The 17101-nt window shown below is 46.3% G+C and overlaps 1 protein-coding gene across 2 annotated transcripts in view; it reads left to right on the forward strand.

The window, feature by feature from the left end:
* Positions 1–784: 784 nt before the first annotated feature.
* HHAT (hedgehog acyltransferase) overlaps positions 785–17101 on the forward strand; it is a 162496-nt gene continuing 146179 nt past the window's right edge. The window contains exons 1-7 of one of the 2 annotated variants that reach the window (XM_055725931.1): positions 785–984; positions 1357–1493; positions 2879–2946; positions 4632–4745; positions 5342–5536; positions 6798–7010; positions 10517–10688. In XM_055725931.1, coding sequence (XP_055581906.1) covers positions 1400–1493; positions 2879–2946; positions 4632–4745; positions 5342–5536; positions 6798–7010; positions 10517–10688 — 856 coding nt within the window. In that variant the 5' untranslated portion in view covers positions 785–984; positions 1357–1399. The remainder of the gene's footprint in view (positions 985–1356; positions 1494–2878; positions 2947–4631; positions 4746–5341; positions 5537–6797; positions 7011–10516; positions 10689–17101) is intronic. The other variant, XM_055725930.1, reaches the window with a different exon arrangement.

Below are 17101 nucleotides of genomic sequence, written 5' to 3' on the forward strand. Positions count from 1 at the left end.
AGGGGGGGAAAAGTCTCTGAGAGGCTGTTACGGCCACCCTTTTGATCTGAATTCAATCCTTCATTTTCAGTTCAGCGTTAATTTACATGACAACTCTTGGAACAACTTTTCAGAGCCGATATGATGAAGAAGATGCCTGTGTTTTCACGCTGACTTGCAGCACCTGTCTCCCAGTGCCACCCCCCTGGCTCATTCCAGGCTCTGTGGAACACGCAAGCTGGCACTCTCTTCCCGGGACACCTTTATACAAGTGATACTCTCCTGTGATCCCTCAGCTGTGAGGATGCCCGCATCCACAGTCGCATGAAAAACTGCTACAGCAACATAGACCAGAACGGCAACTTCTTAACCCAGACAGCTTGTGTGTTTGATACAAGTCTGATACCAGCTCGTGTGTTTGATACAAGTCTGATACCAGCTCGTGTGTTTGATACAAGCCAGCTGACAGATCTCAGCAGGTCTAAGCCGACCTGCATAGCGCGTTTCATGCCCAAAGACAAGGGTGCTGCTCTGTAAACGAGCCCTGCTGCTGCTCTCGGGCACGCGTCGGCCGGGCCGCGGCGAGCGAGGACACGGGAGCAGGGCCGGCCCAAGCCCCGCTCCACGGGGAACCCAGCGGGGCCGCGCGGCGCCACAGCCTCGCAGCCGGAGCCGCAGCCGCAGCCACGGCGGGGCCGCGCAAGCCGCGGGGCCCGCTCCGCCGCGGCGGGAGGGCTGCGGCGCCGCCCGGCGGCCAGGAGAGGGCGCGCAGAGGCGGGGAGCACCGCCCCGCTCCCGCCCTCCGTCCGCGGAGGTGGTGGCGGCTCGTAACGGGGCGGGCGGCGCCAGGGCCGGGCGTTGTGTGGAGCGGCGGGGGTGCCTTGGCGCGGAGCTGCCCCTCGCCGGCCGCCCCGCCTGCCTGTCTGTGGGGCTGGAGCCTCGGCTCGGCTCGCCTGGGGCCGCGGATGCTGCGCCTCCCGCTGCCGGCGGCGGAGCCCTCCTCAGGTAAGGCGGGGAGCGGGGTCCCCCTCCGCTCCCCTCAGTCCCCGGCCGGTGAGAGCGGCCGGGGTCCGGCTCTGGCCCTGGCTCGGTACTGAGGGCCCCGTCGGGCCGTCGGCCCCGCCGCCTCCGCAGCCGTTGCGGCCGGGCAGGACTCGCCTGCCCTCCCGGCAGCTGCGGGCGGAGCACGGCCGCCTCCCTGCCCCGAGCCCGCCCCGCCGCAGGGCCCCGGCAGCGCGGGGCCTGAAGCGCGCTGGGTGGCCGTGCCCGGCCCGCCGGGGATCCGTGCGAGGGCCCGGCTGCGGCAGCTGCAGTGCCCGGTGAGGGGTGCCCGTCCGTCTGCCGCGGGGCAACCTCTCCCGTTGTCTTTCCGCGCAGGGAGGGAGCCGGCGGGGTCTGCGGGGGAGCAGCTCCCAGACCAATGCTGCTGCCGGCTTGGGAAATGCGTCTCTACGGGCTTCTCGCCGTGGGATCTCACCTCTACGCTTTCTACGAAGCGCACCGAGTGTCTCGAAGTAAGTCTGTGACACGGGTGTGCTTGTGCCCGCAGTGCTTCCCGTCCGTGACTGGCGAGGCTGCTCGGGTTCAGTTGGTTTCCACTTTTTTCTCTGGGTTGTTTTCTGCTTTTCTCCTCTGCAAAAAGCGCCTGTGCTCTTCCTGGCTGCAAACCAGCCCTGTGCAAGGAAGCAGTAGCCAGGTGTCAGCTGAGCAGAAAGATTTGCCCCAAGACTTTTCTGCCTTGAGTGCTGGGAAGTCCCTCGGCAATGGTGTCCTGGCACTCTGCTGTCAGGGAAGAGACCTCTGAAGCTCAGATGAGGGAAGTTAAGAAAGTTGGCTTTGAATTGTTTTTTTTTTTCCTGGCTAGTCCCGTGCAGCAGCTTGGAAGTGGGTGATTTGGAAGCATCTATGTCTCCTGATGGTACTTGCCGGGGACTGGACCTGGGGAGGTCCCAGGGCAGATGAGCGCTGTGCTCTCTGGAGTTCTCAAGCTCCTGTGCTGGGCTGCGGGCTTGGAGCAGTGGTTGGCTAGTCTGTACGGCTTTGATGTCAGTTTCAAAACACCTGCTTGTGCCTTGTGTAACCTTTTGGTAGCCACTACGGCTTGGTTTTGGTTCAATGGGACTGTGTAGCGCTGAGGGGTGGGCTTTTAAACCAAAATACAACTTGTAGATGAAAAAAAAGCTGTGTTCTAGCACACTGATACTTTAAGGGAAATGAAGGTGCTATTATCTAATAAAAGTATAGCTAGAGAGGCTTGTTAGGGAGATAAATATTGCATGTTATTAAGCTTTAATCAGCAATGTTCTACATTAATGACCCTAGCTGACTCTCAGAGAGCTTAAGGGAAGAACAAGAGTAATGGAAAGGCACTTGCAGGGCAGTGAAGGAAGTGCTGGCTGAATGGGTACAGAGTTGTGTACCCACGCGTACAGCATGTCTTCTACAGAGATGGTGGTATGGGAGCAGGTTCTGGAGGCGGCTTCTCTGAGTGGTGTTGTCCTGCTCAGGCTGTACTGGTGGTCATTGTCACGTCTGTGACCCTTCTGCTCAAGTGGTAGAAACCAGGCAGCCCTGAAAGAGGGGAAATGAGGATTAGTGCAGGTTTTGTGTGGTAAAAGGTTGATTGCTGTCTGCTACTGCCCCTGTTGCAAGGGGGAAATCAAAGCATAGGTTCTGGGCAGTTCAGTGTCTTTGTCTTTGCTGTGGGGCAGAGCTGTGGTCTGGTTGGGTAGCTTGCCTGGTGAGCAGTGACATGATGATGCGCCCTTTCCTGGCTCCCAGTGTCCCTGTTGGCAGAGGCAGTGCAGGAACATGTTGCTCTTGAGCAGCAGAGGTCGCATCCCTGACTCTCCCTGCTCTGGCTGTCATGTCCTTAGCAAAGGTTTGCTCTTCTTTATAGAGTATGAAGCTGCGATGGACAGAAGGTTTGGGCTGGAACCAGGGACTCTCTTTTGGGGCCTGAAAAAGGTAGGTTGGGTGACTGGTACCAGCATCTTTTATTTTGTGGCACTAATGTGAACATTATGTCTTTATGCCTTTTGCTCACCCAAACTTCTGATCTAGCTTCAGAGGTTTGTAGTAACTTTACAGATTTGGATATTCGTAGTTAATTTTAGTCTGATGAGGAAGGAGGACTTGATGAGTGTGTCTATATCTAATAATCATAACCAAAGTTTTGTTTTTCTTGATCCCTAGCTTAAGTGTTATATCCTTTACCTCCTTCATTACATCATTTATTAATCTTTTGTTTTACTGTTTGGCCTTAAAAGCTGTGATCACCCTTGACATTTCCTGCAGCCTTTTTCCACTCTTGCCTGTCCTGAGGTGGTTTGGTTAGTGCTTAACATCAGACAACACATGTTTTTCTCTTGGTTGGCCTGTAGTCCAGCATGGAGCAGAACAGATTTTTTGAGGCATAAGGACTTAAAGAAACATGGCTGGTATTAAAAAACTAACAAGAAAACTAGTACTCCTCTATCTTAAACCAAAAAAACCAACCAACGCCCCCACCTTGCTTGCTTTTGATGTCACATCCTTTGAAGTGCAACTAATGCATCTAATACTGAGGATGATTTACACAAGGCCAGGAATGTGTGTCTGTGGAAGTATTTTGGTGGTTAGGCCCACCATCACAGCTAAGGGACTCTTGACATGTTTTCAAGAAAGCCATAAAGCACTTGTGGACATGAACTTTTAGTGGGGCTCTGTATGGGACACAAGGCTACCAGCTGATCTCAAATAATTTAAATTAAAAGCCATGTCACAAGTATTTCCAGCACACCTGACTTCATCTGATCTCATCTAGGCTTTGTTGAAACAGGGAGTGAAACTTCTCTTCCTTTTCATCCAGGCCCTTTGTATTCCAAGGCAAAGTGGAGTTGCTGTTCGTATCCCTCATGAGAGGTGAGGGACATGCACAAGGAAGGCAGTGCTCTGCCTCTGTTACCTTTCTTAAAAGCTTTTTCTTGAAATGCTGACATAAGTTGAAAAAAGAAATTCCTGGCTAAACCTTGCATGGGTTAAGTTCTGTCCTAAATTTGGTTTTTTGTTTTTTATTTTTTCCTTTCTAAAGGAAAAAAAAATCCTAAAATCAAAAGGAACAGGGTAAACAGAGGTATGAATCTGTTGGGTCTGAAGACATGGTCAGGAACAGTAGTAGCAGATTAATTTGTTTCACTGAGGAGCTTCCTGACAGGGAACCAAAGCAAGGATGTGTTTGTCTGGGGAACCCTGAGAAGTGGGACCCTTGTTCCAGGCTGCATCTCTGTGTAGTGACCAGCTGTTCCCCGTGTCCCAGGGAGGAGGGGGTGTGTGTGTGCCTCCCTACCTGCTTTGTGACTAGAAAACCCTCCCTAGTGTTTGTGAGGGAAGGCAGTTATTGCTGCTCAGTCACGTTTAGCACCAGTGTGGGGTTTAGGAGTCATGATGTGATCTAAAGCTCTTCTGAATTTCACACCATTGGAAATCAAAATGGTGCTGTCTGAGTTCACAGCTGTAAGTGATCTGACTGGATTGCTGAAATTATATTCCTCATATGCAGAGTTCTGTGGTGTTGGGTAACAGACCTAGTGTGTTAGAGATGTTTTCTTGTTCCATAAGAACATGCTTTTATGGCCAGATACACATAGTGACCAATTCTCTTGATGCCTCAGGACCCCATGGACTTTGAGTGGAGCTACTGGATTGAATGGGGAAGGGAACGTATACTGTGGCTTCTGGCTGGTCACCTGCTGGTATCACAAGTGTCCAGGCTCTTGGTGGAGAAGGTATGGATGGATTTTCTTCACAGATGGGAGTTTCTGTGGGTTTCTCTTTACTCTGGGTATGGGAAACTTGGCATGGAGCTGATTCTGTGGGGTGAGTTGTGTGAGTGGGTCTGTAACTGTGCACATGTGAGAGCAAGTAGGTCAGCTGCCTTAGTGTTTGGAGACTTCAGCCTCTGTCTAATCCATGAAATCCTGTGCTTTGTTTTGAACCATTAACCAGTGTCATTTGACCTGTACACAAAAGATGGTGTAGTTGTTCCTTTCCAAGATTGAAGTGATGACTGCTTGGGTTTTGCCACAACTGCATGATTGTGGGAAATGACTGGTATGTGCCATCACACCTGCTAGTTTGGGGAAGGGAAGGAGGAAGTTTTGTTCTCCCCCAAATCAGGGAGGCTCTGGATTTCACACGTGCTGCTACAGAAACACCTTCCCTTCTGTCTTTATGGATACAGTTGGGTTTCCCTGGATTGCTTCATATGTGTTCTTAACCTTGTTGACTGCAACTGTAGACCCTAAGTGGGACAGCACAGCTGTTAAGTGCTTTTTTTCTTTAGAAATTATCAAACTAAAAATTGTTTTTCTCTTTCTAACAGTATAAACCATGGTGCTTGATGGTTTATGGAATGGCTGCCTGCTGGTTGTTACTGGGAATAAAGGGCTTTATCGTCATCTTGTTACATGCAACTATTTCATTTGCTGTGGCTCAGTTTCAGCTGTCACTCTTGACATGGCTGTGCTCCCTTATCCTGCTATCCACTTTACGCATACCAGCTGTGGAAGAAGCCAAGGTAATGTGAGCAGAACTAATTAAGCATCAAATTAATCAGGGTGGTGGTTGTCCATTATGACAGCTCTCTTTGTCAGACTACTATCCTTTCAGTTGATGTAAGCAGGGGCTGGCTTGGAAAACCTTAGACAGTAATTCTGCAGTGACTCATGCTGCAGCTTCTCCAGTTAGAAAAAGTCATATTTATCAATCATGCTGGCCAGTGCATTGAGTTGAAATGTGCCTTAATGTATAAGTGATATGCAGTAAAGCTGGAGTATTATTCTAGAAAACATATCTTGTTTTTTGGAGCTGTAATTGTACCAACTTAAGGTGCTGATTCCTGGGTTCATATCCAGGAGTTGCTTAGTCAAGCCTGACAGTACCTTACTAGTGTCTGCGGATGCCTGCATGGAAAGGGGGGGACTGTTTCTCCAATGCTTTGATTTGTGCCAAACAAGTTGCTCACAACTGATTGGTGCAAGCTCAGGTTTTCTAATGGCTTTTGCTGGGCAATACAGATTTTAGAGAAACTGCTGCTCAGCTGTTAGGAAATGTCCTTGCTGAATTTACTAGGACTAAAGGGGAAAACTGGGCATATGTTTTAAGGCTTGTTGTCCTGATGTTCAGGGGGAGGGGAGATGAACAGGTAGGGTCTGCATGGGATATAGACAGATTTGTGCCTTCCTGAGAGGAGGAAAGGGCCCGCTGCAATACAAATGTAACCAGCCGAACTCTTTGCTGATGCTTGCAAATTTTTTGTGATGTGTTTTTTGTTGGAAATGGGTATGACAGTGAGTGTCAAACTTGATAAAGGCTTAGTAACATCTTTCCACCCTTGAGCTTTCTCAGGAGTGGTGATTCTTTTCAGATCTGAACTGTAGCCTTGGCTTCAGCCCTAGCAGTCCCTCAGCTGTCAGTAGTGTTGCTAGCTGGTTTAGATATTGTAGTATTATACCAAATCTGAGGGAGATAATGGCATTGCTGTAAGAAAAGCTCTCCTGCTGTCATAGTTCTTTACCTAATATGTTTCTGAAATCAAGCTGTTGTCTCTTTATGCTGGTTGCAGGAGCTCTGGAGGTCCTTTCTCCATCAACAGCCAGTGCTTGTTGTTCGTGTGTTAAGTAGTGCTGTTCATTTCAGATGCTCATTCCAGCTGCTTTTGTTTTAGTTGTTTCCTGCTGCTGGTGACCCTGAAAGTTAGGATCTGAGTGGGCATTACTGTCCAGTCATATGGAAAACAGCATTGCACCATGGTGATCTGGCTTTGTTTTGTCTTGCAGAGAAAGTGGTATGACACAGAAAATGAGTATTATCTGCTGCTTTTCACTGTGTCTGTCCGCTGCCTCTTCTGCACTAGCTTCAGCCTGGAGTACTGCTGGCATGGACCTGCCCAGAAGTCATCCCACTCGTTCCTGTGGATGCTGGCATACGTGTTTTATTATCCCATGTTCCACAATGGACCCCTTATGAATTTTGATGAATTCAGTAAGCAGGTAACTTTTTTAAGGTTGTGCAGTTACAGATTTTTCAGTGCATCTGTGCCTCAGGTGATTTGGGTGAAGAACTATTGAAGGGTGGGGATCTTTCAGCTGTCAAATCTAGGCACAGGCCCTGTACTTTGAGCAATAGATTTAAGTATGATAAGTTGATTTTTTTTTTTCTTCATCTTGAGGTATTTTAATACCAATCATGAGAACATGTCAGGTACATGATTTCATCCAGTTTTCCTTGAGATGCTCTTTTAATGGTGTTTCATAGTGTAGCTTACAGATAAGCCTGAGTTTCTGCTTATTTTCTAGTTACCTACTTGACAAAAACTGGTACTGATGAACACCTTCTGTTTGAAAGCCTCCTAATGTGAGTCTCTATCAATTGTCCTTCTCTCTGAGTGTTGACGTACACTGTGTGTGAGCAGGAAGGCTGTAGTTAGAAATCAGTCTCTGGTATTTGTGCTTGTATGCCAGCCATGGCATAATACTGAACTCGCGTAAGGTTGGTAGCTAACATTGAGAATATATTTAGTCAAAGTCAGTTTTTAGTGCTTGGGTGGAGATGGGTTGATTAGACTCCAGTGTCAGAGAGGGTGGAAAGAAAGCAAAATAGTTCTTGAAGGCTGAATGATTAGTCTCCTTTATCAGACTCTGATCTGTTTCCTCCTTGAATAAATATTTTTCCCTTGATGAAGTACATTAGGGGGAAAAACCTACAGAAAAGGAGTTTTCATTCATGCATGTTTTGACTTTAGTAAAAGCATCTGTAGCTGATTCTATAATATTTTTCTTCCTTGCTAGTGATTTGAAGGACTTCAATTTTTACTTATTCTCCTTGGAGATTAAGAATTATTTGGGTTTCTAAAGCTATCTTCTGCATAATTTGGAAAATATCAAATGATACAGGGATGTGAAGACTGGACAATTTTGAGCGTAGCATTGGGAACTTGACAATGTCCTGAGTATCAACTTTAAGACAAATCTTCCTTCCCAAATTCTTCTGCTTCACAGGATGGGTTTTTTTTTGTCTGGTATCAGATTCATCCCTTCAACCAAGGAACCAATGACACATTACATTTGAAGAATGTTTATAATGTTAGTGTGCAGCTGGTGAACTGGGTTTTTGTTTGTTTTTCTTTCCTCCATCAGGCAGAACAAAGTAACATTTTCAGCTGCAGCTGGCTATTAAACAGATTTCAGAGTCACAGAAAGCTGCTGGGTTGTATTGGGAATTCCTGAAGGCTCTAGTTTCCCCTCACATTGGTGTGAAAACAGCTGATGGTTTACTTGGAACACTTTCATTCAGACTTCAGCAAGCTGAGCAGCTTCTTTGATGTGGAAGACCTGCCTACCTTACTGAATGTTTTTCGTGGTGCCTTGCAGGCTGCTTTTCAAGCCTGCTTCTACATGTCAGGGAAAACCCCCATGTTTCCATGCTTAATTTTCCTTATTTTCTTGCACACTTGAGCAAGAGGTGAAATTACACCCATGATGTCTGTAGTTAACATTGCTTTATCTCAGTGGATGAGTGGACATTTCAAACCATGAAAATGCTTGGCATTGCTTGCTTCTCTTTATATTTGGAAATTTCTGTTGAAACCACAGCTAATAAACTGGGCTTTATGAAAGGGAAAACTGAGATTCTGGTGGACACCTGAGTGACAAGTCCTATGATCGTTTGTCTTCAGTAACTTTGGAAGATGCAAAGCTGAATGTTATCCTGGGCTGGGTGTTGTAGGAAAAATCTCCATAGATGTGCATAGAAACTGAGGTAACTTATGTTTTTCACTGTTTATTTCTTTGTAGCTTCTGAAGTGTGTTAAGTTCCACCTATGTTCTTGTATCCCTGGCAGGGGGAGAGTTTTTCTTTCATGGAATGTTTCAGAAGGCCTGTAAGACTCCAAGCTGAGAGAAGCTTGGGAATAGCTGGTAGGAAAAATTGGTGGTGGGGGGATCTTGCATTGAAACTAAGGTCATCTAATGTGGCTCAGCAAAGACATGTGGCAAGACCACCTGTGTTCTTGGTGTGAGGAGAAAAAGGAAGACCGAGAATGGTATACCTGTATCTGCAGTAGTTTCTCAAACGCACGGACCTGTTTGTTTAAAGCCATAAGGAAGATGGAATGAACTCAACAACCTTAACATGTTTCTTGTTGGTGTTGCTGAAGGCCATTGTCAGAGCTCTTACCTGAGCAGAGGCTACCGCCTTGACAAGCGAGGTTGGAGAAGGGTTTAAAAATCTGCAGTACCTATCAGTTGATTCAATGTGCACAATACAGAGAGCATGTTTATTGCTGCTATAAGAAAAGACCACCTCCAGAACCCCTTCACTGAAGCTGAGACTGAGACAATGGCTCCTGCTGAGCACACTGGAAAGCAGAAATTCTGGAGATGGAGACAAACTGTTGTATGGCCTAAAGAGCATAATACCTGTGCTGGTAGTTGGCATCCTTTCCAGGCGAAAATGAGACTGACACTTCATCAATGGTCTTGTTGAATTTCTGAATTGAAGCGGGGCATAGCGGGTTCTAGTCATGAGTTTGAAGGTCTGTTGTGCAAATTCCTGTGATTAAATGGTAGTCTCTGAGCTTTCATATAGCTGGTACAAATTAATCTCCAAAATGGGTGTCCTTCTTCATTTGTGAGTAGGTGGAGATAACTGCATGTTAGCTGTACTGTGTGCTTGCAATTATGAGGGGGTTTTGTCCATGCAGATGGGTTGGTTCTTTACCTTGTATATGCGTTTTTCAGTGGCCATTTGGATACTGAAGAAGGGAATGCTGCACATACACAGATGTACAAAACACGACTAAATTTTTAGGCAATCCTGTGTTTCTGTTACTTGATCATATTCTCTTTTACTACAGAAAGAAGGTAAAATTACAGCATACCAGTGTGTTTACTATAGTTACCAGCGTAAAAGTTTGGGGCATCTTGAGAAGCCTGTCAGCTGAAAACCTTGTTTTATCTGGTATTTTACTTGCACTTAACTGCCATTTGCTCAGCATGTCAGGTAGGTCTTGCTGACCTTGGCAAAGCTACAGGAGAAAAATTAAGAACTGTCCTCAAATAATCAATCACATGCAGCTGGTAGAAGTTGAAGAAATTTTAAGAGCAAGCAGTTGTTTCTGTGTTTGGTAGAGTTGCTGACTGGAAAACCTTCATAGTTCTTTAAATTTCTTTATATCTAGAGCTTGATCAAGTTACAGCAATTAAGTGTCTCATGCCTGGATTCTGTTCAGGTTAACACTTGGCCTTTTCTACAGTGGTTTGGTCCAGTGTATGGTCACATCTGGTCTCTCGTTGATTTCTGCAGCTTACTGAGATTAAGAATGGAGAAACCAGTCTCCCTCAAGAGTCTGTCAGGAATTTCCAAAAGATGTGGTCAAATGGTCCCCTTAATAATAGTAATGAATAGTAAATGCAACCTAAAAAAAGTTCTCAGGATGAATTTTTTGAGTAAACCAGTCATTTATGTGGAATGTAACCTTTTTAAATTTCTTCTTTAGATGAAGAGACAAGAAGCCTTCAGTTTGAAGACCAATCTCATCATCTTAATCGTGGGCATAATTCGTATTTTATTTTGGTGGTGCCTGGCTGAATTGATGATTCATCTCATGTATATCCATGCTCTCTACAGCAGTGCTCCACCTTTAGAAGCTGCATCCTACTGGGCCTTGGGTGAGTATAGGAACAGCAGCCTTCTCCCCCCCACTTCAAGAACCCCAGTCTACTACTTTTATGTCCATCTGTAGACACTTCTGAGTCATAAGTTACGGCCAGTCACTGTCAGAACGGTGGTCTACAGACTCTTAATATGACACATAGATCCTCCAAGCAGGTTACAGTTGAACTTACTGAGCTGCTTCCTAAATTAAAAAATATTCTGTATTTTTTCCAATCTAAAGTGTGTCTAAACTTTCATCTAAAGTTGTCCCCCCACCCAAGCCACAGAAGTGGAGACTTAAAACAAAAATAGTTTGTTTAGTGTAGGGATGGAGGAGGGGAGATGTTAAGAAATAGTGTTTATTCATCTCCTGCATTTGATGTTTCTAGTTTGTATTCATGTTGAAAAGTAAATTAACAATACTTATGAAAAGACCAGAGGGAAGGACTTGCAAACAAGGTGGCCTGAAAGTAGCAGTCAATGTCTTAGCCCTGTTTTCTTGCTTGACTTCCTCTTCTGCCCCCTCCCAGCCCCCTGCTATTGCATTAAAATGACCATTTGGGAGGAGGGGGTCGGGGGTGGAAAATGAGCACTGATGCATGTAGCATAAAACAGCAAGAGCTTTGGGTGCTGGTATATAGGTAGATAAAGGCTAACCTGTAAGCAACTGGCCAGTGTGGTTGGTTTGATTTGCCCCTCAGCGCTGTCCTGCTATGTGTATCACCCAGTAGGAAGAATGAAAGCAGAGAAACCCCAGGCCATAAAACTGGGTTCTTAAAAAACTGTGAGTGCTGAATTGAAAGTGGTGTCTTTTACTGTACCATCAAGTAACAGGAATGTGGTCCTGTCAAGCAATGACCAGTGTGTGTGTGTTGCAGGACGCTCCTATATAGGACTCTGGTCAGCAGAGGGCAATGTGTGCACTCTGTCTCTGTATGTATATATATGCATATACATATATACACACTTAATATGTATTTCAATTTATAATTTTATATATAAATAAAGAGCAAGAGGTTTGCCTCCATGGTTCATTCTACCACTTCTCACTCAGTCATGGCTTAAAAAGAGGATTTTTAGTTTTTATCTCCTGTTCTAAATGCTAGTTCATTGATGAATTAAATCTGTTAGCTCCTGATATGTGTGTGTTTGACAAAAAGCTGGCCAGTGGATAAGGCAGGCAAGGCTACAGAAGTAGGGATGAAATATTTGGGCTTTGGTGTTAGTGGCAGATTCCTCCCTCCCTTCAATACTACTGATGCTGATTTTAAAAAAGAGGGGAAAACAAGTTGCTTCCACAGAAAGCTGAGTAGACTATGTGCTTGATGAAATAAAGAGTTCTATCTTAAGAATTAAAATACATTTTGAACAGAGGATTAGAAAAGGCTAAAATGCCTTAAAGCAACAGGTGAAGCAAGTTTGGACTGTAAAGCTGCCTGATTAAAATATGATCATTTGAATTAAGTCCCCTGTGGAGATCCTGCTTTTGAGAAGTGTGTTCAAAGTGTAAACCTACTCTATTGAGCTTTGTCTTTGCAGTAATGAAAGCAGGTTTATAAAATATACTGCAAATGAGACTGAGGCAGAAGTCTTTCACTACAATGTTTTCTCTGCAGGCTTTATCACCATGGTTATGTAGGTCTCCTTAGACTCAGACCAGTGGCAGGCCACTGTTGTGACTTACTTTAGGCAGCCATTGATAGATGAGTAAGGGTACTGGTAATATTTTTCTGTTGATCCTTATGGGTCTTACTGTGCTTCTACACCAGTTACTGTACACAGCCAAACACTCCCCTCATTGCATATTCTGTGCCATTAAAACCAGTTACATCAGATAACTGAGTCTTGGGACCAAGGAAGCAGCTTGTTGTTGACTTGGGAGGATTAACCACGTGGTATATTAGCTGTTCTGCACTGCTGGATTTTTTTGTTAGTTTTGTTTCCTATTTAACTGCAGCAGCTTTAGAGCAGCATGAAGCATCTACTTACACTGTGGTGCCTGGCTGCCTCAATAGCCTGGTGAATTTAGGGGAAAGGCTGTGAGGCTATCTTGCAATCAGCTCTAACTAGGGAGATTATAAGTACTGCTCCGTTTTTCTTCTGGGATATCTTTGAATGGTGGGTAATAAATGCCAGCAGTGCAGCAGGTAAGGACAACAGTGTTGAGATTTTGCTCTTGGGACCTTAAGGGCAATGATAATGGTCAGTCTACACCTCGGAAGTGTGAAGCTATGCTGTGTTCTGCATCACTTCACGTGGTGTTCCTGTGAGGTGAGACAGCAAAGAAATAATAAAAAAACCACTAACCCCAAAACAAACCCTGACTTTGAGTTGCAGTGCTTGTTTAAAAATGCCAGTGTACAGCATTAGTATTTCTACTTCCATGGCCATAAATGACAAAGCTATCTAAAGTAACACTACTGAGTACACACAGGTATAAAATAAAAGATAGTACCTGGGAGAATGTGTTACTCAGCAGTAAGAGAAGTATTTTCCCTTGTCTGGAAGCAGTTAGGCAAATACGGTTCTAGAACCAGCAATATACAAAATGGTGCATGTATTGTTTTGGTGCCTGTGTGTTTAACTAACAAAGTTGCAAGGTGCCTTCAGTATTCCTGTTTGTGCATTAGCTACTATTAGTACTTTCTGTGAATTGTATGGTTTTTCAAACTTTTAAAATTTTTAAACTTCTGTCGTTTTGCAACTCAGTGAAAGGTCTTTTTATGTCAAATGTCACCTTATCTTCTCCATGCCCTTTACAAGCTAGTACCTGCATTACTGTAACGGCACTCAACTTACGTTATCTCATTCCTCCCATTTCACTTCCAAATGCCTAGTTGTGTGTGTTCTGCTCTTCTCAATGTGAACATGTCAAAATCAGCACAGTTTTTCCTTTTCTAGAGGAAGCCATTTTCTGTCCCAGGTACCAGTGACAGGCAACTTGGGAGGAGTATTAGGGGCATGGTTGGAACATGCAGGGATGCAATGAGGAAGGCCAAGGTCTATTTGGAATTAAATCTGGCAAGGGAGGTCAAGGAGAACAAGAAGGGCTTCTTCAAGTACATAGCAGGAAAAGGGCGACTAGGGAAAACGTGGGCCCACTGCTGGATGAGGTGAATGCCCTGGTGGCAAAGGACACCGAGAGGGAGGAGTTCCTAAATGCTGCCTTTGCTTCAGTCGTCACTACCAAGGCCAGCCCTCTGGCTTCCCAAATCCTGGAGGCAAGAGAGGAAGTCTGGAGAAAGGAAGACTTTCCCCTGGTCAAGGAGGACCATGTTAGAGATCACTTTAGCAGACTTAACACCCACAAATCCATGGGCCCTGATGGGCTGCACCCGTGAGTGATGAGGGAGCTGGCAGATGTTATTCCTAGGCCTCTGTCCATCATCTTTGAAGGGCCACGGAGGACAGGAGTGGTGCCTGAGGACTGGAGGAAAGCCAGTGTCACCCCAGCCTTCAAAAAGGGTGAGAAGGACCCAGAAAGCTACAGGCCATTCAGCCTCATCTCCATCCCCGGAAAGGTGGTGGAACAGCTCATCCTGGAGGTCATCTCGAAGCACATGGAGGAAAAGAAGGTTGTCAGGAGTAGTCAACATGGATTCACCAAGGGGAAATCATGCCTGACCAATCTGACAGCCTTCTATGATGGAACAGCTGGCTGGGTAGACCGGGGAGAGCAGTGAATGTTGTCTACCCTGACCTCAGCAGGGCTTTTGCCACTGTCTCCTGTAATAGCCTCATGGGTGCGCTCAGGCAGTGTGGGTCAGGTGAGTGGACGGTGAGGTGGATTGAGAAGTGGCTGAATGGCAGAGCTCAGAGGACTGTGACCAGCGGCACAGAGGCTGCCTGGGGGCCTGTAGCTCGTGCTGTTCCCCAGGGGTGAGTGCTGGGTCCGGTCCTGTTCAACTCGCTCATCAGTGCCCTGGATGGAGGGACAGAGCGTACCCTCAGCGGGTTTGCTGGCGATACGGAGCTGGGAGGAGCGGCTGATACACCAGAGGCTGCGCTGCCATTCAGAGGGACCTGGGCAGGCTGGAGAGGTGGGCAGAGAGGAACCTGATGGAGTTCAATAAAGGCACTGTAAGGTCCTGCACCTGGCGAGGAACAGCCCCTGCACCGGTACAGGCGAGGGCTTGACTGCTGGAAGGCAGCTCTGCAGAGAAGGACCTGGGGGTTCTGGTGGGCAGCAAGTTGCCCGCGGGCCGGCAGTGTGCCCTGTGGCCAAGAAGGCCAATGGGATCCTGGGGTGCTTTGGGAGGAGCGTGGGCAGCAGGTCGAGGGAGGTGATCCTGCCCTCTGCTCTGCTCTGATGAGGCAGCATGTGGAGTGCTGTGTGCAGTGCCGGGCTCCCCAGTTCAAGAGAGACAGGGAGCTACTGGAGAGGGTGCAGTGGAAGGCTACGAAGGTGATGAATGGGCTGGAGCATCTCGCTGGTGAGGAAAGGCTGAGAGAGCTGGACCTGTTTAGCCTGGAGAAGAGAAGACTGGGAAGGGATCTTACCAATTCATAGAGATATCTTAGGGGTGAGTGTCAAGAGGACGGGGCCAGGCTTTTTTCAGTGGTGCCCAGCAACAGGTCAAGGGGCAGTGGGCGCAAGCTGCAACACAGGAAGTTCCATTTGAATGTGGGGAAGAACAGCTGGGTTTTTTTGAGTGCACAGGCTGCCCAGAGAGGCTGTGGAGTTGCCTTCTCTGGAGGTATTCAAATCCTGCCTGCACATGATCCTCTGCAATGTGTTACAGTGGGTTGGAGTAGGTGATCTCCAGAGGTTCCTTCCAGCCCTGACTATTCTGTGATAACCCAGCTGGGCTGTGTGTTTCTTGTGCTGTGTTACTGTAGTGCCTTAAAGGCTCAGAGGGCGTTGTAGCCTTGTTTCACCCTTTGCTTGTTGAATAGCCTGCAGTTTGCATTGGCTGTGTAATCTGTGTAGATAAAGCCTGTGTGTTGAATAAACTATGATGTGGCACGTGCTTTCCTGTGTTGTTATACTATGGATGGAAGAACTGCTGTAACTGAAGTATTTAAGCTATCTCTTTAATTGCTGTTATATGCAGGTTTTATGTAACTGGCAGGGCAGCTTTCAGGGTTGTTAACTGGGTGATAAGAGTACTGGGCATTGTGAGCAGAAGACCAAAGACATTGTGTGTATAATTCATATAAAAGTAAAACCTTCAGTTCTCTCCTGGTCGCTCCTATTTTCCTGTTACTACTCTCCCTGCATTTCTTAACTTGTGCCTGGCGGCTGCCAGTGGAGGCAGCTTACATGCCTACAGTGAGCTATGGAAGTACATAGTCAACCTCCTCAGGGCGAACAGGTCCCATCCTCTGTGCACCCAACCCCTTAATGAGCAGGAGTGTCTTGTTGCACTATGGCTCCTGAATTTTTTTTGGGTTTAAATGAAAAATGGTTGGAGCCCAAGCTGAAGGGCTTCTGAAGAAGTGTAGCTTCTTAAAACTCTTCTTCATATTATTTAGAAGAACTTCTCTAGTAAAAAAGAAAATGGACATTCATTATTTAAGCTCTTCAGCTAGATGGCATAAAAATCTTGTTGTTTAATTTAGGTTTTTTCCATGTTGAAGATTTTTAGTTTGTTTTCTGTCTGTGATATGAGAAAGAGCTGATTGTATCCATGTCTTCCATGGACTAAATACAGATCCATAATATTTTTCTTTTGTATCCCCTCCTCACTACTACAGTCTCCACATGCCACATAAATGTCAGTTTCTTCTCACATGTATTTCTCCTCACTAGTTTCCTTTGGCATTCTGCATGTACTTTATTAAACTTGCATGCTTAAATTGCTGCAAGCAGTGTCACTGGAGACCAAATCCCGTATGTATTAACAAAAAGCTGCATCGTATGCCTCTGAAAAAGTGTAATTTCATGCTGAGTATGCAGTTGTATTCAGTTTCCTCACTGGCCTGTGTTTTGTGCAAGTATAACCTCCAAGAAGAAATGTTGATCTCTGTGCCCAAGAGTACTGAGGGAGCTACTGGAGGAGCTCACCAAGCCACTCCATTGTTTTATCAGCAGCCCTCGCTCACTGGGGAGGTCTCAGAAGACTGGGGGTACCCAGTGTGATGCACATCTACAAAAAGGGCAGGACGGAGGATCCAGGGAACTACAGGCCTGTCAGCCTGATCTTGGTGCTGGGGAAGGTTATGGAGCAGATCACCCAAGTGCCATCACAGGGCACGTGCAGCACAGTCAGGAGATTAGGCCCAGCCAGCCTGGGCTTGTGAAAGGCAGGTCCTGCTTGACAAACCTGTCTCTGATAAACATCCGATAAGATGGCCTGCTGTTGTAGCACACAAAAACTAGTAGGCTGCAACAAGGCTTTTACTGTCTACTGTCTGTGCTGTTTCTCCTTCCTCCAGAGGTCAGGCCACACTGCTCCTCCTCCATCCTCAGTGCTATTTAACTACT

The sequence above is a fragment of the Falco cherrug genome, chromosome 13, assembly GCF_023634085.1.
Source record: "Falco cherrug isolate bFalChe1 chromosome 13, bFalChe1.pri, whole genome shotgun sequence".
Taxonomy (NCBI): domain Eukaryota; kingdom Metazoa; phylum Chordata; class Aves; order Falconiformes; family Falconidae; genus Falco; species Falco cherrug.